General features: G+C 47.1%; 1 protein-coding gene and 1 non-coding gene across 10 annotated transcripts in view; both read right to left on the reverse strand.

Annotated features, from left to right (window-relative positions):
- Positions 1-1618: 1618 nt before the first annotated feature.
- Positions 1619-23531, reverse strand: part of ACACA (acetyl-CoA carboxylase alpha) — a 279886-nt gene continuing 257973 nt past the window's right edge. For all 9 annotated transcript variants that reach the window (XM_032428663.1, XM_032428660.1, XM_032428658.1 and 6 more), the window contains 4 exons: positions 14206-14360; positions 13352-13522; positions 6235-6371; positions 1619-4530 (listed from right to left, as the gene is read on the reverse strand). In XM_032428663.1, coding sequence (XP_032284554.1) covers positions 4407-4530; positions 6235-6371; positions 13352-13522; positions 14206-14360 — 587 coding nt within the window. In that variant the 3' untranslated portion in view covers positions 1619-4406. The remainder of the gene's footprint in view (positions 4531-6234; positions 6372-13351; positions 13523-14205; positions 14361-23531) is intronic.
- Positions 20995-21186, reverse strand: LOC116647751. Its single transcript, XR_004302363.1, has one exon. It is a non-coding gene; the product is annotated as a U2 spliceosomal RNA (small nuclear RNA).

Raw genomic sequence — 23531 nt, forward strand, 5'->3', positions numbered from 1 at the left:
TCCTTTCTGTCTCTCCTCACCCCCAATCCTTCTTGCTCACTCTGACCAGTTGTAGATAAGAATGTTTGGGATTAGGCCCATCATTCAGCCATTTCTGAGCTCCAGTCTATTTCCTCCTTAAGGTGCCCAATGGGCAGAGCCCACTGGCTGGTTCCAGGTCCTCTCAGAGCTGAGACACAATTATCCTCTCCCGACCCACCCCCCTGGCCCCCTGCAACCTCAGGGAATCTTGTTTTTGAAGATTTTGCCTACTCAAACACTGCATTTATGAAGATGTCCTGTTCCCATTATTTATTATCATGAACTGGAACTTCTGGCCAGCACTACTTGGGTTGGCAAAACTGTCATCAGAAAGACAGTGGCACGGTGAGCCTTAGCTGCCTGCCTGAGGCACACACAGGATTTCTGGAGTATTGAAAATAGCTGACAGTTGCTTATTATCTCTAGGCCTCCTGGGGTGGCCTGGGCTGACTATCCTAGGTGACCCCAGCTCACTGACACACACATGGAGCTGGGCTTGAAGCTGGATTTCTCGGCACACACCCTGGTGGTCTTTTCCCTCAGGCTGCTTTCTAAACTTTTGTACCCAGTCTTCCTATGCCCCCAAACCACCAAAGGTTTCCCACTCTCTCCAGGATGTATCTTCTTCCTGGGCCTAGCACTTAAAAGGATCCATGATCCGTTACCTGCTTGCTTTTTTCCAGATATCATTGTCCATCCTACCCCACAGCACTTTTTGTGTTCCTCTCCAAAGTTCCTAGTGTCCCTTGAGAACTTTGCAAATGTCAGTGCTCTGACTTGAGACACCTTGCCTTCCTTTCCTATCTGGAAACTGCTCTTTGCCAGGAGGCTTTGGCCCTTAATTGTCTGCACCACTCACGTGGCCCTTACCACTTTCTGCCTCACTGTATGGATCAGGTGGGCTCAGCTTTTGGCCTTGCAGTTCTCAGCCAAGGAGCCAGCATTTGAGTTCACCTCCCAGCCCAGTTCCTCTCTAGGCTTCTCGCCAAGACCAGCACATTGGAAGGAGCACAGAAGGGGTCCTCCCTGTGATGGTAATTAGGCACTTGTATTCATCACCGTGTCCTTGTTTTTCAGTTGGGGAAATGTCGGTGGTCCTGGGACTAGATCTCGGAATCCCTGCTGTTCTAGCTTTTCTTATTATCCCGGTAATACTAGTGAAGGTTTTAAATTTTCTTTTATTAAAAAGACCAATGAAAGAAATATCACTCCCCAACAGAAGAAAGCACTCTATGTGTAAGGAAAGTTCCCGGAGGCAGGAGCAGAATCTTTTCCCATTCGTCTTGCTGACCTTCCCCAGCACCACCACCAGGTGTGGGCTGAGAGCAGGGACAGCTTTAAGTTCACATTTTGGGGTCTGCTTCTCATCTGCCTGCTTAGGGAGGAGGGAAGAAAGTCCAAGGCCTCTATGCTGAACAGGACTCCCTGCCCATGGAGTGCGGCAGCTGGTGGCAAAGAGTAGTAATTTTCCCTCACATCTCCCTTCTTATTACTCTAAGAACATCTACCTTAAGGTGATTCAAGTGGATATATATTTACAATATATTGTATAGACATATAAAATAAATATATAAAAAACATTTAAAACAAAACATTTTATTTTAGAAAAAAAAAACACCCGCTGCTTTGCTAAACATCCCAGAGAGACACACACACAGCATACGAAGCTTAATTATCAGCAAAGGCCGGTGCTTCCCTTCCCTATTGTCTTGTGGCTTCTACCTTTCTTTGCAAATGTTTAGGGATTGGTGTTTGCTCTTTGCTTCGACCACGTGGATTTACAGAGAGAAACTGAGGCAGAGGGTTGAAGGCACACAAGCATGAGATTCCTGCCCCTATTGCCTTTTTGTGCCCAAACAAAATCCATTAAGCAGCTAAATTAAGAGAATACATAACCTTTCCATAAAGCTGGCCTGAGGTGAGCTCTGAAAATGGTTCACTATTCACTTGACCCAGAAAATCTCACAAAATCATGCAAACCAAGAGGAACACCCCTGAAACTGCCCAGGCCATCAAGGGTATATGTTATCTGAAAAACCCCCAAGTCTCTGAATGATGTCACTTTGCAAAAGCAATGCATGCATGCTGTTCTGTCCCTGTAACGGAGAGAGGCTCACCCTACCTCTGCTGAAAGCCCCCTGCTCAGTGGAACACGAATGAGGTAGCTGGGCACGGGTTGAAATGACAAACAGTGACTCTTCTACAAATGTGGAGGTTTATTTCAACAAATACATTTGACTGATGCTCCTTGCTCATCAGGGTATGTGTCCATCGAATTCTCAATGAGACAAGTGAAGGCTGCTTTGTGAACGAAGTGAATATGGCAATCTCTGCTCAAGCAAGTCTTGGTCAATACATCATTTATACTCCTCCTAGCTCAGTAACCTTGCGTATTAATGGGCTGGGGGAATATCAGATTGCTCATGTTCTATGGCTGTTCCTGGCTTCTCTGTATGAAAAATCCCTGTCCGGGGGAAGACCTGCAGTGAGGCGCTCTGGGGGTGGGGGGGAGTAGGCCGAACAGACTTCTCGAGAGGAACCGTATTCACTTAGTGTGTCATAATCTGGCGAAGGGGGAGAGGTGAAACAAGTGTGACCCGCCCTGCCTCTGAAGAAATACCAGGGCGAGCAGAGGGGTTTGTACCACCTACAGGTATGTGGAATTTTACTAATTACGGAAAAGAATCACCTGGTCCAAGACGAATCCAATTTTTACTTAAGCCGATAGCAGCGGTAGTGGATGCTTCTTTCTGGACTGAACATTGTTCCCCACCTCTTCCTGCCCTCTTTGATGGTGCCGAACGCCCGCACCTTGCACCAGGGCAGCATGGCCGAGGCTCCGAGCTCCAGCGGGCGGTCAGTGATGCATCCAGCTACGTGGTGCCCGTCTGCACACACGGTTCCCAAAGAAGGGAGGCGGGGCTCATTCTTGTGTGCGTACTCTAGCGTTAAGGCTCAAAACTGTAGCTTGTACAAAAGTATTCATACCACTGCACTAAAATGTCTTAGTGATTTATTTCCTCCTTGGTCATCAGGGACAAATGCGATTAGCTGCACCGTAAGAACTAGATGCTATACCAGCCCTGATCACCTGCCACTCTTGCTTTAGGAACACCAATGGGGGAATCCGTAAACTCTTTCCTTCTTGAATAAACGGGTTGTTGAAAATAAACTATCTCCACCACTGGTGAGGAGGCCCCTGCTGCCGGCCAGGGAGGGACCAGTGAGCCTGGAAGACAGAGCACCACGATGGAGTTGTAGATAATCTTAAGGTCATGTGGATTCTCTGTTCCCTGGAAGCCTGCTCACACGGGGGAAGGCCAGTTCCCGGTGCTGACAGCAGACACTTCACCAGGGATCCTTTCAACAGCTGTGGGGAGACCAGCTGTACCTGCTGCTTGTGGACACTCCAGGAAGAGATGAGACCCAAAGGGAGTAGGAGAGTTGCCCTGGAAATAGAGCTGAGAGACTCCGTAGGCACTAGTAACCTTTTATAACTATCAAAGCTCCAGGCTTAATAGTTAAGTCCTAAAAGAGAGAGACTATCCGGCCCCCCTCCCTGTGGCATGAGTAACTACTTGCCATCAGCGCCGGAAAGGGCCATTCCCCCAGGCTCCTTTTTGGCCCCTGCTCAGGTACTGCACTGCCTATGTGGCTCCCAGCAGGTGCACCAGCTGGGTGAGCAGGGACACGCAAGATAGTGGTGGGTCAACCATCCTTCCATTTGTTCTAAGAGAATCAAACCCACAGTTGAGGCCCCTAAATCACCAGCATTGACTTGGTCTGCTTCTTCGATCATGGTTTTGCCCTCATCTTTGAGTTCCCACGGAGCTTGCAGATTTCACACTCCATGAAGAAGAAACAGGTCCCTTGGTGTGATTAAATTGGGAACTCTCCTGTATCTAGTGCGTACCGGGCTGAAGGTGGAGGTAAAAAAAACAACGGACTTGAGGCTTCCTCCTCGCCCGAGCCCTCCTCTGCTGCCTGTGGCTGCAGGCTCATGGGGCCAGGGGTGAGGGAGGGCTGCTGACTGCCTGGAAACACCTCCCATTTCCCTGCACTGGGACCAAGGAGCTGTCAGGCCAGCAGCAGCCCTGCTTTTGTGTAGTGAGACCTCATGGTACAGGCTTGTACCCTTCATTGCCTTCTCAGGTCCTGGCAGGGGCAGAGGGCTGTAGTCACAGACAAGGTAATAAATACTGAATGGGATGGGTGTGACCGCAGGGGGCTCTGTGACCCTATATCCCAGTATGTCATGCATAACCTGAAAACGTTCAAGGGGAAGCAAAATGCCACTTGGATTCCAGGGCTGGGTCTCCGGTGCCTTCGGCGGTAAGAGGCAGCTTTTCTCCAGAGGCAGGGCGGGGACGGGCAGGAGGCTCTTCCTACGTTGAAGGGGAGTCCATCGTGGAGAGGATCCGCACGACTTCTGCTCGCTGTGTGGGTGAGATGTGCTGAGTCATGTGGACGATGGAGTCCATGGCAACCTCGGGATTGGCCTGTACCAAGCTGAAGAGGAAGATGGGGGACGGTGAAGAAGAGAGAGGCAGCAGCGTCTAGATGAGGGAAGCTTAAGAGCCGTCTGATAACATGCTGACAGAACCCACTGCACACACTTCGGCCACCACCTCACCTCATCTGTTCTCCTACATGAAACAAGTCCCCAGCAGCAAGGCAAGTACAAGATGGACCTGACACGTTTTGCTATGTCAGAAAGTAAGGAATTACTTAAAAAACAAAACACCCCAACAAAAGCAATGGGGGGCATGTCACAAAGAAAGTGGAACCCACACAAAGGTGCTTCCACTGGCTAAATCTGGGACATTTTGGACATTCAAGTGAGTGTAATAATGAACTGCAAATTATTAAAAAAATAGAAATTCATGATCGATGTAGACTAATGAATACATACATGACTAGAGGAAGAGAGACGACTTTTTGCTTACAGGAGAACTGGAATGGGTATGGTGGAGGACACAGAGTTGGGAAGTTATCCTTTTGCAACCTCGCCGTAAAGACTGGATCAGACAAGAGCCTTCCATGGATACTAGATCTAGGTGGAAATCCTGCTGAAGAACAGGATATCTGCATGGCCTTCAAGTGTCTCCTCACAGACTGACTGATTGCTTATTAGGTGCAATGGGGGATATCAGTAATTATGCAGTGGAGAAACTGAGTAACATCTTGACCAGGTGATTCTAACATCAGGAGGGGCAGATGACATGTCTCCAGATGTGCCCTGTGAAGGCCCCTTCATGTATGTAATATTCATGTATATGGAGAATGTATAACCTGAATCTAATCATGAGAAAACATCAGACAAAATCAAAACGAGCAATGTTTTACAAATGGTGGGTTAGATATAAGCTTCTATCAATGTTGGGGCGCCTGGGTGGCTCAGTCGGTTAAGTGTCCGACTCTTGACTTTGGCTCAGGTCATGAGATTGAGCCCTGCATTAGGCTCTGTGCTGAGCATGATCCTGCTTGGGATTCTCTCTCTCCTTCTCCCTCTGCCTCTCCTCTGCTCTCTGTCTCAAGAAAGAAACAAAACTTCTATCAATGTTAAATGTACTAAAATTGATCCTACTGTGGTTATGTAAGAGAATATCCATATTAGCAAATACACACTTTAATATTTAGGGTAAAGGGCCGTGATGGGCCATGATCTGTGTAACTTATCCTTAGTAGGTATATGGGAACATGTATCTATGGGAAAGCAAGCACACTCACAAGTGATAAAGCAAATGGGGTAAACTGTAAATAATGGGTCCATCTGAGTACAAATTTGTCTTCTGCACTGACATTTACAAATGTCCCCAGCCGTCCCCACCACTCATCCGATGGAGAATACTGAAAACTCTTGGCTGCAGGAGGGGAGGAGGTAGTTTCCCACGATGCTGCCATGGAGTCAGCTTTTCTCACAGAATCATTCATCCAGTCAGAAGATCTGCACTTTGAGCTAATAGTTGGGCACAATGAACTAAGCCTTCATCTAGCGGAGATTACTAAGTGCCTTGGGACCAGGAGCTGAGAAAGAATTGTGTTTCAGGGTTCTATTTTTATCGGAGGGTCAACTACAGTGGTCTCAAACAGAAAAAAAAAAAACCCACAAAGATTGTAAGGCACCACCTCACGATTTGTTCTTAAATCTTTGCTCCTTCCAAGGAAGCGAGCCCAATTTCTCCTACAGAAATCCCCCACTGTGGGTCTCACCTGCGGATCTGCTTGAGAACATAGTCTCTGCTGATATATTTAATGTTTTCCTCGATTACTGAGCGAACGCCATCTTCCTCGGTCAGCTGTTTCTCCAGCCACTCCACCAGATCCTTGTTATTGTCCCAAACGTAGGCCTGCAGACAGACAACTCTTGGTCAAACACCAGGGGCCAGGCCAGGCTGGACACCCTGATTGTTCATGATCTGTAAAGTTCACTCCAACAGCTTGCTCACTGTAAAATAGTTATTCACGATTCTCCACTATTGTTGGCATTGTAGTGGAAAGAAGCCTCAGGACAGGAGCTGTCCTCATTCTCTTTCCTTCTTTTGGGACAAGATGCCTCTTGGGCCCCTGGAGGCCTCAGTGCTCACACTGACTCAAGTCCTATCATTCTAGGGCTCTACCTATTCCACAAAGACTGAGAGAATGTAATCAGCTGCTGGACTTGAGAGAAACAGTTAAAAACCCAAATTGTTGTTTAGTCAAGTGCTGATTGAGGGGCACCTGCCTGGCTCAGACAGTAGAGCGTGAGACTCTTGATCTCGTGGTTGTGAGTTCAAGACCCACATGGGTGTAGAGTTAACTTAAAAAATAAAAGTCCATGTCTGTTTAAAAAAAAAAAAATTAAGGGGTGCCCGGGTGGCTCAGTTGGTTGAGCATCTAACTCTTGATTTCTGCTCAGGTCATGATCTCAGTGTCGTGAAATCGAGCCTGGCGTCCAGCTCCATGCTCAGCGCAGAGCCTGCTTGAGATTCTCTCTCTCCCTCCCCCACCACCCCCGTTTACGTGTGCACTCTAAATAAATAAAATCTTAAAAAAAAAAAGATTAAAATGAAATGTGTCTTTTCTGAGGAAGTGAGCCACAATTCTTAAGCTGGCAGATGAGTTGCCTGCTTGTGGGAGGCTCTTTCAACGAGGCATGGAGGGGGAGTCTTGCTGCTAGGGGAGAGCCACTAGGTCAGAAACCTACCCCCCATTTTACTTTTTATGAGAATATTCCACAGGGGCAAGGCGTCTGTAACCCTGAAAGTCTCAACAAACCACCTTGTGCCTCCTTTTTTTCGAGATCATTTAGCTGAGTATTTCCTAGGTAGTTGACTACATAATAATTCAGGAGTGTGTTAGAAACCTAATAGCCTTCTCCTTGCTCTCTTCTCCTCTCATTTTCTTTACAAATCATTTAGGAATCGTTTTGTTAATGGTTTCCGGAAAACCAAGTACCACCATTAGGGCTCATTCATATTTATGTCATTTTGTTTGGGTAATTAAACACAAAGCTCGTCATTTAAAGGTGCGCTATCCTTCTCTGTTATCACTAACGAAGTCAAAGTCAGAATGACAATGAGTTTGGCGCTATAATTTAATAGGTGGGTGCATCAGGGACTCTCGGAGGCTTTGAGGCTTGAGATGTGGCTCAGGAAACCTGTACACAAGCAAGGCGCCAGAGCAAGGCTGTCACTCCAGGACCCGCGAGGCACAGAGGGAGTGTCTTCTTCCCACCCTTCAAGGGCAGCACGCAGTTAGAAACCGAGCGCTGTGTGGTGTGGTTTTCTAACTTTCTATTTCATGCCTTCAAAAAGAATGGTTTCTTGCAGACTCTCACTTCCTCATCTCTAACTTCGCTGGTGAGTTAGCTGTGACTGCTTATTTATTACGTCATGTGACTGACTTCCACATTTCTAAAAATTCTTATGGAGTCCGTCACAGTTGAAGGATTAAGGAGCCCAGGATTAAGGGTCAGCAGTGCACCCTTCCTAGTTCTTTTATGCAGTTCTCTTTCTGGCCCCCAACGTGCCCACTCTGTTTGGAATAGCGGCTACAAAGATCAACTCTCCTCGTCAGGGTGGGATGGCCAAGCCGGTGTCAGCCCGAGCCTTGGTCAGGACTCTGCTGCCATCTCTGGGGCAAGGGGCAGGGAAGCGTCTTGTTCTGAAGGAAAGGAGGTGCTACATCAATCTCTCCTGACAAAGTGGGTGGGTGGTGCTGTTTTCCCCACAATGCAGTGGTCTCTCTGGCATCCCAGCCCTGTGCACCCCACACATAGGGACTGGATACACCGGGACTCTTACCCGCTGCCACCGAACTCGGACATGTCCATCTCTATCATTGGTAATTTATAGACTTCTCCATGGCTTGAGGACTTATGCACATGCCCTTACTTATGCAGATTTTGGGGGTTGGAAAAAACAAAACAGTGAATGCTTCTTGGGTTTCAGAATGGGAAAAAAACAACAACTAGATTTACCCAAGAATCCCAAAGCCTTTAGTTTAGGAGAATATTTAATACTCTTATTAATCATTTTTAATCCGTTTGCTTTTAATTAAGAAACAGCATGATGCTTCCCTATCAACATATGCCAGGGAGCAGATTAATTGTGGCTTAAGATAACTCTCCTTGATTGGTGTAATGTATTAGCTAACGAGATGCCTGCTTCTAACGATGCTTAGACACTATGCTGGAAAGCCAGCTACCCTCTAGAGAAAACTCTTCTGCCTTCCCCTCCCGTAGCCACAGAATATGCTAGGTGTTTAAATTAAACATTTAAAAAGTTCCGCGACAGGATTAAGGCAACACATTCCAAGTTTTGGAGTTGAGGCTCTCAAAAACGGCCCCACGTATGAAAGACTTGCTGTTCGCTCAAAATAGAACTGGATGACAACCACCAAGCCAAACCTCAGTAAAGTTTCCATCACAGCAGAATACACCAAGGTGAAGGGGTCGCAAATCCTAGTCAATAGCATTTGTAGCAAGAATAAACAAACATAAGCACCTAGAGTGCCACAGGGTGTTCTTAACGGGCCTGGGAGGGTTTAAGGTACTGCTGTGGCCTGAGATCACCGGGAAAGAGCAAGGCTCCCTTCCACAGAGTTAGGGAGGCTACGGTTCCTTGTCTGCCCCTCCTAGAACAAAGATGTAAGACTCATCATCCTAGCCATCCAGAAGGACAGGCCAACCCTATTCCCAGAAAGAAAGCCCTTATCATTTCCCTCCTTAAAATTATGAAAACGTGGCTGATTATTCCCAGTGTTCCAATGTGGATTTTAAAAGCAAGTGTGAAATGCTGGACTGTTAATCTCATGACAGGCCTGGGCTCGTAAGTCACCTGTCTCACACTCATCCCAATCAGAACATTTTAATACTGATAAAGTATTGATAATTAAACATCACAACGCTAGGCCTTACAATAAATGTTCAGCGGATGCTTTATCTTTCTCTGCATCAGTGGATAAGTATCTCAGGCACTACGCAGTCTCACTAATTGTATGTAGTAATTAGTCTATCGCACAAAATCTAAATGACCTGTTTAGAAAGTTTCCTTTCTAAGTATTGGATAGCTGTTAAGTCCTCCTTATTCAATGTACAGGAGGACCAGAGAATGACCAGGGCACTGTGTGATGGATGTGAGTCCTGATTACCATGCCCTGTAAATCACTCATCTTGGGAGCTATCTGGAGACACCTCCGGCAATGTGAGTTTTTTCTGAGGCTTTGGAGTAAAATAGCAAATAGCCATGTGAGCTGGGGTGGCCTGCGGACCCCGTCTCCTCAGAGCTACTCCAGTCTCAGCCCCATCCAGGGCCAAAAACATGTTTTCTAGGTTCTGCCTTCCCTCCTCCTTCCCTGGCCTAAAATCAAAAGTGTGGTGCATGAGATTCGTCCAGGGGTAGCTCGAGGCCGGGCCTCGGGGACAGGGGAAATCATATAACCCTATCATTGGTGCTTTTTCCTCTGTCATCCTCACAGCGGCCTCCACTGACTGACCATCTCGTCTGGAAATCCAGAGTACAGTGAATGGGTGGTAAATGATCTGAATCATAAGAACGAATTTTGGCACCCTAGATTACGGGTAAGTTAGAGCAAACCACATCAAAGCACACGCACTGAGAACAGACCGTGCTCACGACTCCTGCCACGATCACAAAGTCACACGTCTGTAGCTCTTAGTTTACCCTCTGACGTGTGCTGAGCTGAGAGAAGAGGAGCAAACGGGCATCTCGAGTGTCTACTGAGTGCCAGGCACTGTGCTTCATATCTTCTTTATCATGTCATTTAAAACTCACCGAACCCCGTGAAAGAAACATCTTCTCTATTTTACACAGGAAGGGACGGAGGCTTAAATAAATACCACGTCCAAGCCAGCAGGGCTGGGATGCACCACGTTTGTGAGATTCCAAAGACCACGTTCTGCTCATGGCCCCACACAGTTCCCATCTCAGTTTCTACTACTGGGGCTTGGGGGGAAAAAAACCAGTCTTTGAAATTCCACATACCTCAGACTGTGGATCTAAGAATCGAGACAGAGAACCTACCTGCACAACAGACACGCACTGTATTCCTATGACCCAATTTAAACTGAAATTCTTGGTACTGTTTTCAGGGAGCTGCAGTGATGCTTTGCTTCTCTCTGCAGTGAAGCCCTGAACCATAAACCTTACTATTTCCTACAGCAGGAATGTTCCAGTGGGTTCCCACAGAGTCCCGTGACTCCCGGGAACAGATTCCTCTATGGGAAACAAAAGAATTGCCCTGCCAAGTCACATAACATCACAGTGTCTTCAAATTTTCTGTCCCTCAATCTGTTTCTTCAGGATGGAGATAAAAAAAAAAAAATTCTCTGGGACAAAAGAACACACAGCACGGCTCAGAGATGCCTATCACTAAATGCCATTCCCTGCCAGTAACCAGAGGATCAGAGGGTCACTTCCTGGTGCAAAGCCAAGGTCTAGACTTGGCTGGTGTTTGCACTTGAGACCCAGTGCACAATATCTATCACTGTTTGAAGAACCAGTGGGGGGCGGAGGGGTGACATTTTTAAGGTTTCAGGCCATTCCCCAATACAGAGCTGATTCCATGCCAGCCCTTCAGAGGCAGCACAGACCGCTTCTGACCTGTGCAACACTTCCTTCTCTCAAGGGCGCGACAGATTTTATCAGCCACCCCACACTCAACTAGTCCTGCTGAGCCTACAGAATATGGAAGGAGGTTTCAAAGCCACATCCCAGCATCCCTGCCCTTCCTTTCTCTCCTCAGCTGTCCTCCTGGACTAAAGAGCTCAAGAGAATGCGGTCTTTTGTAGACGGAGGGAGGGAAGGAACAGCCTAAATGCCTGGGTACAGTTGGCTCCCAGTGCCTCAGGCAGCCTCCTCCTGCCCTATGGGGCTGGGGTTGTCTCCTGCACTCGATTTCCAGCTGGGTCTGTGTATAGACAGCCCACTGTTCCCTCCAGCTCTACGAGACAGCAAGGACCTGCTTCTCCAGACGCACTGTCCCCTGGCTACAGGATGCTAAGGATCAACTGAAGGGCCTATCCACTCGCTTCATGCTCGGAGGGAAGCTATTCCTTCTCCTCATCCTTGTGCTTACTGAGGCCGTGCACGTCCATTACTGACTAATGTGGTAGGAAGGCGGTGCGGGCTGCTCCTGGCCACACACACACACTCCATTTACCTAGCCGGCCACTCTTAACTGGAGAACAACCTCTTATTTTACACTTGCGTGACTTTCAATGCCAACTTCCACTAGAAGCTGCCAGTAGCCACTGACAAAATTGTCTCACTCAATTATGATGCCACAGACTGACCTTAACCTGAACCAGGTGTCGCATAAGGCTGCGCTCGCCCGCTGCACATCTGAAATATTTATCTAAAGAAGCTTTTCAGTCGTAAAGAAATGGGTAGGCTTAACACAGAGGTGAATCTTAGAAGCACCCAGATTCACTGGCTTTAACAATGACGGCAAATCCTGGGAGTTCCTTCCTGAGAACAGTCGACAGAGACGTTAAGAAACACTTTGCAGGAAGAGGCTCAAGGGCTTGCCCTCCTTCAGCACGCTAACCCAGGAGGCACCAAATGTTCTGATCAAAACAACTATCAGGAAAAGACATTTTCAGCATATACTATCGATATTCTGATAAAATGGATATATGACATATGATTTACTTTTAACCCATATAATAACTACCAATAAAGGTCAATTTCTTTTTCTTAATAAAAGTAAATAGAGAAATAAAAGTTCCAACTCTTTCTTCCCACCCTTTTATGGACTGTCTTGTGCAGCCCACAATTCCAGGGGCAAACGCTGGTGTCTCGTCAACCTGGGCTCAGACCCAGCCCAGCCCAGCCCTGGGGCCAGAGCACCAGGGACACCATCTCAGTGGGGGCACTGGTCCAAGCCCTGTGTCCTCTCCATGAGATCATCCCAAGAAGATGCCGGATTCATGGTTCCCTGCAGGCAGGGGGGAAATTTCCTTCCAGCTCAGATTTGAAACCAGAAGCTCTTCAGTTGAGGCTCCAGCACCTCCTGCCTACATAACCATCACCTCCGATTAGGCTTCTTGTTCCTGACCCTTGAAGTTCCACCCCCTATCCAGCCTCCTGAGTGGTCTTCTGCAACACAAATCAGAACACGTCACTCTGCTGCTTTAAATACCTCAGTGGCTCCCCACAGACCGCAGTCCAAACCCTCAGCACACCTTCCATGGCCCAGCACAATCCCAATCTCTTGGGATCTCTTGCCATCTTGAAATATCTGCAGTGCTTTGGATGCATGATACTCTTGCTATCAGGCCTTGAAACATGTCATTCCTTCTTCCTGGAACATTCCTCCTACCTTCCCCCTACTCCTCACCCCCATCCCAACCTTTTCTGCTAGTTCATTCCTACTTTGTTTTCAGGTCTGCTGAGACACCACTTCTGGAAGTCCTAACTCTCCTCCTCCTTCCCGCAGAGTGGCTCAGGTGCCCTTCTCTGTGCTCCATGATGTCCTGGGTGTGCTATGTTTGATATCAGCCACACTGTTGTACATGACCTCTTGGTCAATCCATCTCTCCCTCGAGACGGTGGGCTCGGTGTGGATAGGAAGAACATCTGCCTCTGTCACTTTCGGGGCCTAATGCAGTGTCTGGTACATAGTAAGTCTTCAAAAAGGTTTGCTGAAGGACAGAATGAGCAGCAAAAAATGTCCTAGGACCTCTATCATGACATTTCTCTGTATGGGGAGGAGACAGGGCTGATGCCTGTGGGCTTCCCTTCCACTTCTGCCTTGAGAGGCCTGGGGATCCTCAGGTGGGGATAAGGAGCAGAGCACGAAGGCTCCTCTGAGGGCATCCACCTACCTTCACGGTCCCTTCCACTTCTACAAACCAGCGCCGTAACATGGCCTGGATCTGGCCGTCAGTCAGCTCTGGGTTGGCGTTGTGGATTTTCTTTTTGACCAGGTCCTCCAGCAGGAGACGCCGCAGCCTCCAGTAGAAGAAAGTGCGGGCTGTCCTCCAGTCCAGGATGTCCTACGTACACACAGGAACACGCTCAGCCACCGCAGCCCCAAGCCCTGCGCGGTGCCCAGTCCAGAGGGAGCTCCACCGGCACAAAAACCCATCCTCTCTAGCAGGCCCCTCAGAGACTTAACAGCTGGCCGGCGCTCGAGCACCTGCTGCCGTCTCCCCAGGTGGGAGCTACAGCCCCCGGCCCAGGGCACTGCGCCCGGCCATGGCCCCGTCAATGCGAGCCCCACCCGAGGCTGGGATGTTCTGGCAGGGCGGCTGTGAATCTCCAGGTAATGAGACAGTGCGGAACTGGTTTGGAGCAGAATGGCTCAAACAACTTGCACGCAGGTCAGATGTGAACTGGCTGCTGCTGGAACCCTGACACTGAATCCACAGCCTGAGGACCACCCGCGCAGCTCTCCCCAGAGGAGGCATGTGAGACTCAGTTTCCCACCAGTAAAATGGAGCTTGCCTTCTGAGGGGTCCATGGCCATGTAAACCAGAAATCGTTTTGGGCTGACAACGGATACACAAAAAAGGGAAAAGTCTCTCCAAAAAAATTGAAAATGGTTTGATCTGCACAAGCTGTCTCAGTCCAACCCTAACAGCTTCCTGCTGGTGAGCCTATGTGCACGAGACACACGCTCGCTTGCCTGCTCGCAGGGCTCTGACAAGTCAGGGGAAGTGGCAACTGCTGTACTTACGTTAATAACACCCTTCTCCTGCATCCGGCCTGGTGTGTCGTGCAAGTCAGCAAACTGCACGGCTACCTGATGGTAAATGGGAATTAGGAACTCCTCCCGCTCCTTCAACTTGTTCTCCAGCTCCTTCCGCTCAGCTGGGCTTAGCTCTGGGGTGCCTGCAATTAAGTAAACCTGCCCGTCACACTCTGCGACGACCAGGAATCTCTCTGCACAGAAGCAGCCATAGTCATGGGAAGCTCAAAAACATCCCCCCCACCTGACCCGCGCGCCTGTGGCCTGGCTCTCCATTGTCTTCACCACCTCTTTGCTGAGTAACAGAACTCTATGAGATGCCAGACTGGTCCTTATCTTACCATGTCCTCCTTTCCCTGTGGAGGTCACAACTGTAGAAGCAGCTATGGGAGTCCCCTTCCCCAAGTCCTTCTCTGAGCAGGTGCACACAACCGCCGGGGGCCTGTGTCTCTCACTGAGTCACAGCCAGGCCCCTCCTTCCCCAGGCGAGACACCAGGCCCGGGCCTGACTACTGTGCATGCGGGGCAGGGTGGGGAGCAGTCGCTACGCCTCCAGGCCCAGACCAGCAGCCCCTTCTCCCATGTCCACACAAGTCACCCGCCCAAGGACTCCTAAAGTTGCAAGCTGCTGTTACGCCACGGCTTCTAATCTCAGGTCTGAAAACTCTTAACCTGAAACCAGTAGAATGTACTCTAATTAGAGCCAGACCTGGGTGTCTTCTGCCAGCTCAACAGGTTAGATTAGCCAGCTTCCTAGTCTACAGCTGGGCTGCTACTGCCAGAGCCAACCCCTGACCAGAGAGAGAAAGACATTCTAGTTCTTAGGCTAAAAGTGAAGGAAGAAGGGAAAAGAGAAAGGCAGTCTACAAATCCCATTTGGATCACTAAGCTTTTAAGCACACAGTACCCTCATTCAACAGATTCCTGTAAGAAATCTGGAATTCCTTGTAACAGGGAGGAGCCCCCTCCCCAGACACCCCCCCTCCCCCCCCGCCGACCCCTGCCTTCAGTCAGTGGCGTCCCAGTAGAGGTGCTATGTTATGCTTTTCTTCCTAATTACTCTCAGAAGGGACTTGTAATCAATACTGAAAATTTAGCTGCCTGCCTAGTAAAGAGGAGTAAGTCTAGCTGAAGGAGCAATAGGTGACAGCCCCTGGTGTTGGGGACAACCTGAAGTGCTTTGTCACCAAAGCTGACAAATAAATACATGACCACGGGTGATGGGTTGCAGAAGAGAAAGGTCTATTTCAGGCATGTCTGTCTGGAAACAGGCCTTGCTTTTTATGCCACTATGAATCATATGCCATAAACAGCCTTGGGCTGCTGAGTGAGCCGTAAGTATTATAGATAAACACATGTTAATAGAACAGGGATGTAGCCACAGGACCCAGTTTCATTTTTATGAGGTTTTTCAGATGCCCACCTCCACCTCCTTTTTTTTTAAGCCCATCACTACTTGAAAACCACAAGGAAGAGAGCTGCCGGCTATCTCCTCTTGGGGTCTCACACAGAGGGCAATCGTTGACCTATCACACTGGGGCCCTAACACTCAGCAGCCTTCTTTCCACGCCAAGCAGAGCAGGGCTATGGGATGAGATGAAGGCCCATCCAATTCCGGGGCGGCTCTGCCTAAAGAATTGATGGGAAGAGAGCCAACTGATTTCTTCTGAGGTGAGATTATCTCAGTTGTAACACCCTAGACAGGGAAGCAAACATTTTTCCTTCTCTAGTAAGAGGAACCCAGACTCCTTGGAGAAACAGTGGATGATTCCAGGGCTGGGGCAGGAAAAACAGAAGATGAGCCTGGAACATACGGTCATAAAAAGCAAGACCACGCTCAAGTGATTGGGACGTGTTAAAAGGACATAGGAGCCGGGTTGAACGTGTTCCCACTGGCCAAATCTGGGACAGTCTGAGCATCAAATTTATCAAAAATAGGATGATATTAATTACCAGAATATTTATGGAATGAAATAACCTGTGAGTCCATCCTAATATAAATAATTAAATAGGGGAAGAGGGAAGGGAAAGTCCTCCCTTCCAGCAGAATAATAATTAATATACGTAGAAGGAATGATGGAATTAGAAAACCACCATTTTACCACTGTCACAGCAACTGATTCTGCCAAGAATTATCAATGGATACTAAAACTAGTGGGTGAGAGTTTGATGAAGAACAGAATATTTACATTGTCTCAAAGTATCCCCTCACAAATTACTATTAGCCAACAAAACCTTAAACAAGTAATCACAATTACCATCAAGAATAGGAAAAACTGACATATGCCTCCTGATATGATGTCCTGATCATAAATAACACTTCTGCAATATTCCTGCAAAAATGCGTTATCTGAATTTAACCATGGGGAAATATAAACCAAACACAGATTGAGAAACATGCTACAAGAAAGGGGCCTGTGGTGCCTGGCTGGCTTGGTCGGTGGAGCATGTGACTCGTGATCTCAGGGTCGTGAGTTCAAGCCCCATGTTGGGTGTGGAGATTACCACAACCAACTGGGTGGCTCAGTTGGTTAAGCATCTGCCTTCAGCTCAAGTCATGATCCCAGGGTTCTGGGATCGAGGACATCAGGCTCCCTGCTCAGCAGAGAGTCTGCTTCTCCCTCTCCCTGCTGCTCCCCCTGCTTGTGTTCTCTCTGTCTCTGTCAAATAAATAAATAAGATCTTAAAAAAAGAAAATCTTACCCCCCCCAAAAAAACATGGTCTGTATTTAAAAAAAAAAAAAAAAAAAGTCAAGATGATGACAGGCTAAATAACTGAAAACAGGCTGCAGTGTGTGGTCTAGGGTTAGATCTCAGATCTGAACCACAAAAAAAGAAAAAAGTCTATAAAGGACATTATTGGGACAACTGGTAAAATCTTGATATGAATCATGAATCAGAGAGTAGTATTGTATCAATGTTATAATTCCTGATGTAGATAAGTGTCTTGGGTTACATAAGAGAAAGTCTGTGTCCTTAGAAACACACACTAAACATCTATGGATAAAGGAGCATGATGTCTACAAATGACTGTCAGATGGTTCGCAGAAACAGTGTGTGTGTGGAGAGTGCATAAGTGAGCACATGTACATGAGCACGCGGAAACGATAAAACAAATGGGACAAGATGTTACCAACAGGTAAATCTAAGAAAAAGGCATCAGAAGTCCTTTGTACTCTTCTAGTAACTTGTTTGGTGAAATTATATCAAATGGAAAATTAAAAAATAAGCCAAGCTAAAAAAATGTTTTTCCTGGCTCCCTGATGCCTAAAATCAGAAGTCAAAGTTAGTATTTGTGGGGTACGGGGCACTATTCTAAGTGCTTTGTATCTACTAACTCGCTTAATCCTTACAACCACCTTAAAGCTGGTATTCTTACTATCCTCATCTTACAGGTGAGCAGACTGAGGCACTGAGAATTTATGTCACTCACCAAGGTTACAAAACTAGCAAGGGGCAGAGCCAGGTCTCAGATACAGCAGCGTGGCCCCCAGAGATTTGGGACACTATGTTATCTTGTCTCTTCTTGCTTACTTGGGCCAGAAGACAAGGAAGTGCTTCAGTAGCAGAATCTCGTTCATTTCAGAAAAGGCTAAATGATGATGGCAGGCTCCTGGCTGATACAGCTGAAGTTCCGTCTTAGCCCCATTCCATAACTGAGACCAAGACAACATCTCCAATAATTCCTGCTCTGTAGGTCAGACACGGTTTCCTAGGCATGCCTAAGATTTTTTTTTTAAACTTTGTCCTAATATTTTAAAAGATTTTATTTATTTATCTGAGAGAAGAGACAGCATGGGTAGGGGCAGAGGCGGAGGGACAAAAAGACTGCCTGCTGAGTGGGGCTCAATCCCAGGACCCTGAGATCATGACCTGAGCCTAAGGCAAATGCTTAACAACTGAGCCACCCAGGCGCCCCTGTCCTAATATTTTTGTAAACACTGATCATCATATTTACCACATTACATCTGTTTATGAGATTATCTCCTGAATCAGCCATGTTTGTTGTATTGTTTCTTTATATCCCACGTCCCTAAGACAGAGTGTGGCCCATAGCATTACTCACTAAATATTCCTCCTTCAACTTTCTTTACATTCCACTCACCCACCTTCATGTTGATATGAACACAGTGTCATTTGTTTGCACTGTTTCAGAACACCCAAAGTGAAGTTTTAATACCAGCCCAGACCTGGTTCCTTGATTGCCAGGGTGAAACAGAAATGTTTCCTTCACTCTGTGAGTCAGGAGCCATCTCCCCATCATACAAGAAAGCAGTGGCTTTAGACTCGCTCATTACAGTGATCCAAGAACTCGTCCTCTTGATGCTGTTGGGGAGTGTTTAAAAGTTCATGTAGATGGCTTCTGTGACACGGGACCTGGAAGGCACTGGGCCTTTCTCTCTACATCACTTGCCCCCCTACCCTCCCTGTTTTCCACTCTTCAGTCTAAGGCTGCCCATGACTTAGAAATTATGCACACTTCCCACTAAGGGCAGAGTGCTTAGTATCCTCTGTGAGTCACCTGACTGTATGTTTTACTCCTTAATCAAACGGTAAGTCTGAGCTTGGGAGAGCACGTTGTTTGCTCTTGTGTTGTAGAAATAGGCTAGTCCAGAGCCACACTCAGGCGCAGTGATGTTCAGGCCGGAGACTGGTTGTACCGTGGGACTTTAGTCTTACAACACTTCTGTACTGGTTGGCAAGCAGTCACAGCCCTGAGCACCCTGAGCATCCACTCCCCCCCCACTCATGCTCCAACCCCAGAGTCCCTGAAACCTGCTGGGCAGGCCTAAGATTTAAGGGTAGCTCCTCATGTTAGTGTGAGATCAAGAACTAATACAACAGCAGGTAAAATCACAGCCCTGCCAGGGACAAGGGATGGCAGGAGCAAGGATATGGATGAATAGGACGTTCCAGACCTTTAGAACATCCTCCCTCTGGGTAAATAACCAACACTGTGCTTGCATATGTGTATATCTGTATGTGTACATATATGTGTACACCTGTACCATATAGAACACGTACCATTTACTGAGCACTTACTATGTGCCAGGCACCACACTGCTTTCAGGATCACATAGCTCGTAAGTCACCATGCACAATTCAGACCTAGGTCGGGTCAGCTGTTAACACCGCTGCCAAGCTGTAGACCTCAATGTCACTGAGCGCTTTCCAAGTTGCTTCACGTACATTGTCTCTAATCCTTATAACAACCGAACCTTACAGACAGTGCATCTATTTTACAAATGAGAAAAACCACGGCTCTGAAATGTAAAGTTACTTGCCCAATGGCATCCAACTCTTAAGTAGCAGTCAGGATTTACACTTGGGTCTGGCTATCTCCAAAGCTTGTGTTCTTCCACATGAAATGGCACCAACAGCGGCCAAGCAGGAATCCCGGCAGTGGCCACAGAAGGGCAGATCAATTGGAGAGTTTAGTTCATTGTGTTAGGAAAGGAGTTAAGAGCACAGCTCAGCACTGGGTGCAGAGAGGGAGGACTTCTGGGCTCAGGAGTACAGCATCCTGGAAACAAGGTGTTGGCTTTACCAAGTTGGAGGGACAGAGAAGGCTGCCTCCTGGACTAACAAAGGTCTTGTCTACCCAGTCAAGCTATTCCAGAGCTTTAAAAGAGTAACAGAATAAACACCTGCAATGCTCTGGCCCTCCTGAGACTAGGAAGATCACAGAAATTCCCCCAAAGGTTGCCTTGTTTGATTCCTTCCTTAATGCCTCTGATCACAGTTCAAGACCTATCTCAGAAAACCATCAAAGCAAGGAACAGACAGAAGTAGAGGATGTGTGTATTTTAAAATGCAAAAGAGAAAGTCAAGGATTTGTGTGCTTTAAGTGGGGGCGAGAAAAGGTTTGCTAAATTTTATTTTCTAAAAATAAAAGGCTGCTCTTAAGCTAGTTAGACCCTTGTGTAGCACACCGAGGGCCCCTCTCTCCTTGTACAGCAAAGCAGCCAGCCCTGGTAATGATTTAGGGGAGATTAACAAATATGTCAATGTCTATTTTCTGCTTAATTTAAAAGCGGTGTCTATAAAGATTTTTGACTTCTGAACCCTGTTCTCCTGAAAGAAAGAAGGTAAGAATGAGGAGGGGGATAAAGAGTGATTATCCTATCATTGATCGTTTGTCAGGAGCATTTCTTATTCACTGGACTATTGTAAAAAGCTAAGCTCTCGATCAATCCTGTAAGCTCCCTGTACAATTAAATATCTTGGAATGGTTTTCTTTCTTTTCTAGCCAGATTGCAGGGCCTCAGGGTTTTTAGGAAAGCAAGTCGTTGTGTGCGTGTGTGAGGGTGTTTAAGAATATGCTACAGGGAGGAAAGTCATTCTTTTTCTAGAATCCTACTTTAGGAACAGGCTGAAATGGGAGAAGAAAGGTAGATTACTCCCATCTCTTCCTTCCCCAAATAAAAAGTCCCCATGAACTCCTAAAAATCCAACCTTAGAGTTAAAAATATTTTAACATAAAGAGCTGAATCCAGAAGGGGCAGTACTAGTCTGATCAAATAAGGAGAGCTAACATTACCGTGGTGCTGCTATGTGCTAGAAATGTTGAAGTACCTTTCCTCTCCTTTAATCCTGGCAAACACCCTCAAAGATGGCTACCTTACAGATGAGGAAACCAACTCACAAAAAAGGGAAGTAACGTGCCCAAGGCTGCGAAGTTAGGAAACCACGGAGCTGGGATCTGGGCTTAGATACTCTGGCTTCAGAGCCCATGCTCTTTTTAAATTCAGTTTTTATTTTTAAAATTTCCCCCAGAGTGGGTGCACGGTTCCTGGAAGTACGGCAATAGCAAGTCGACGAGTGCAGTGGATGGGAGCAAGCTCCTATTCCGTCTCCTAATTCCAAAAATCCATTTAATATATTGTCCTCGGATAGAGGACGTATCAGATATTAAACTGATAAGAACAGATACTATACTTGATCTTAGCCAAAAGGCCGAGAAGTGATATAGAGCCAATGCCCTTTAAATGAAACAAGTTAAATTGACCCACCAGTGTCCACAGGGCAGCAGCCTGTCAGGTGTTCCTGGGGCCAGGACATAATGAAAAGCCACATTTCTCCTCCATGGGGTCAAAGCTGGAGAGAAGCTTCCGAGGAGAGAGCTGATTTCTGTAGCAGGAGGTGTTTTTTACCCAGCCATGACACTGAAGGAGAGCAGGAGGAGGGGACCCTCACCCTATGGACGGGCAGATCACATCCTATGGTGGAGGATTTCGGGGGAGGGGTGAGACCTTCAAAGCTTAGAATAAAAATCAGACTGGTAGGCTGAAAATTCTCCACTCAGCCAAAGGCACTAGGTGACCTTGCAGAAATCTCTTTTCTGTGCTCAGTTTCTCGTTTATGGAACAACAATCCTAAGCTGGCAAAGAGGGAAACTGTTTTATAAAAGAATGTGATATTAAAGTGTTTTTTATTTTTTAGTTACACTAAGAAGCCTATGTAAATTTAAACCCAATTTCAACTTTTATGGGCCCTTCTTCCTTCTCTTAAGAAAGCAATTTGCTTTGATTGGTTAAATACTTATGAAGCTAAAGAAAAGGACCAGACCACCCTCCTCACTCAGCTCCAGAATATCTCAGATACAAGAACACACACCCGTACCTCAACCTTGAGACTGAAAAATCAGCATAAAAAAGACTGGAATCTTATTAAGATTCAGAAGTACAAACATAAGTAGCTGTTTAAAAGATCTGTGTAATCACATTTTCGATGTTGAAAGAAATTTCTCTGTAAAGATAGTAAGATAGGGTGGGAAAAAAAAAAAAACCCTTGCAAAACGATTTCTGTATCCATCACAGGTGTGCCTTTCTTTACATAAAAGCATTCTGGAAAAACTGCGTAAATCAGATCCTGTTTTAAATGCCTTAAGGGAGCTATTTAGAAGGAACCCTGCAGTGAATCCTTTGGTAAAGCAAATAATCCTTTTGTAATGGGAATAATTTCTCCCAATGTATCTAGTTTTTTTAAAATCCCATTTTCATATATCTGCTTTTCTTCAAAGGGGGCCACAACTATCTAAATATACAACTGTATTTGCATATTGATTTTAATAGCAATCCTCTCAGGGATGTTTAACCCTAGGTTCCTTGCAATTGTGTTAGTGCTCCGCTGTTCATATTTTTAAAAATCAATACAGTACACCCAGAGATTTCCAAATAGGAATCAAAGAATCTGTTACTCCCCCTGCAGCCCTGTGCCCCCACACAAACAGTCCACACAAGAGTCAGGAAGCCGCACAGAATTCTCTGAATTCTTGAGGCAGTTAAGTCTCAAAGTCTTTACTATTTTCCTTTCCTTAGTTGCTCCCCCCGCCGCCCCTTCGCCCCCCAGTCTGGAGGGTCAAGGGATGGGGCTCTGGGTCAGCTGGGGCCAGGCGGGGCACAGGGTCTCTCAGACATATTCTGATGACAGCCCACAGGCAGGCAGAAGCTTAGGTTCAGTCCAACAAAATGCCAGCCAGGTCTCTCCATCTGACAGAACTGTGAATCACTGCTTCCTGGAATGAGGCAAGCCCAGGTGCTTTTATAAATACAACCAGATGAATGGAACAGACCAAAACAGCCCCTTGTCCTTCCCAGAAAATGCTGTCACTATTGCACCATATTGCATCAAACCAAAGAACTGCTGAATCAGTGTGATGAGATGGGTGGTAAGCTACTGCTAATTCAGGGAAAAGGCACCTGCCTACCCCAAAGCCCAGTGCTTGGACGGCCATGGTGCTAAGTGAGGACACTGCGTGTGTACAAGAGGTGACAGGGCAAGAGCCCACTTCTCATGCATTAGAACCAGAACTTCTTTCCCTTCCAACTTTCTGGCCAAGGATGCTGCTTTCTGACTGAAACAAGCAACTCTAGCTCTTTTCAGCTTACAACATCTTGAAGATGGACACAAGTGATGGAAAAAGCACACACAGCTCAGATACTTTGATCACTTCTGCCAGAAAACCAGCTTAACCCCTGAATCCCCTTAACCCAAGGAAGTGTCCTTTTCCTGTCATCTGGCTGCTAAAGAGAAGGCTTGAGAGGAAGGCATTCCCGCAGATGTCTACAGACACATTTATCCTCACCTGAAGCCACAATACTCCCTCTACACCCAGGATGCCTTGGGCAGAGAGGGTGCTGGGTGGAAGGGCCAGGCGCGGGCCAGCCGCAGTGTTCAGCTAGAGCTGCCCCTGCCTGTGTCATACCGTCCCTCTCAGGGCGTGCTCCACGTGGGCACAGCCGAGTTGCCGCGTGGCAGGCTGCCTGGCTGGCTGGGAACAGGGCCACATTCAAAAGGTGTGTCTGGAGCAG

The sequence above is a fragment of the Phoca vitulina genome, unplaced genomic scaffold (genome assembly GCF_004348235.1).
Source record: "Phoca vitulina isolate PV1807 unplaced genomic scaffold, GSC_HSeal_1.0 scaffold40, whole genome shotgun sequence".
NCBI lineage: Eukaryota > Metazoa > Chordata > Mammalia > Carnivora > Phocidae > Phoca > Phoca vitulina.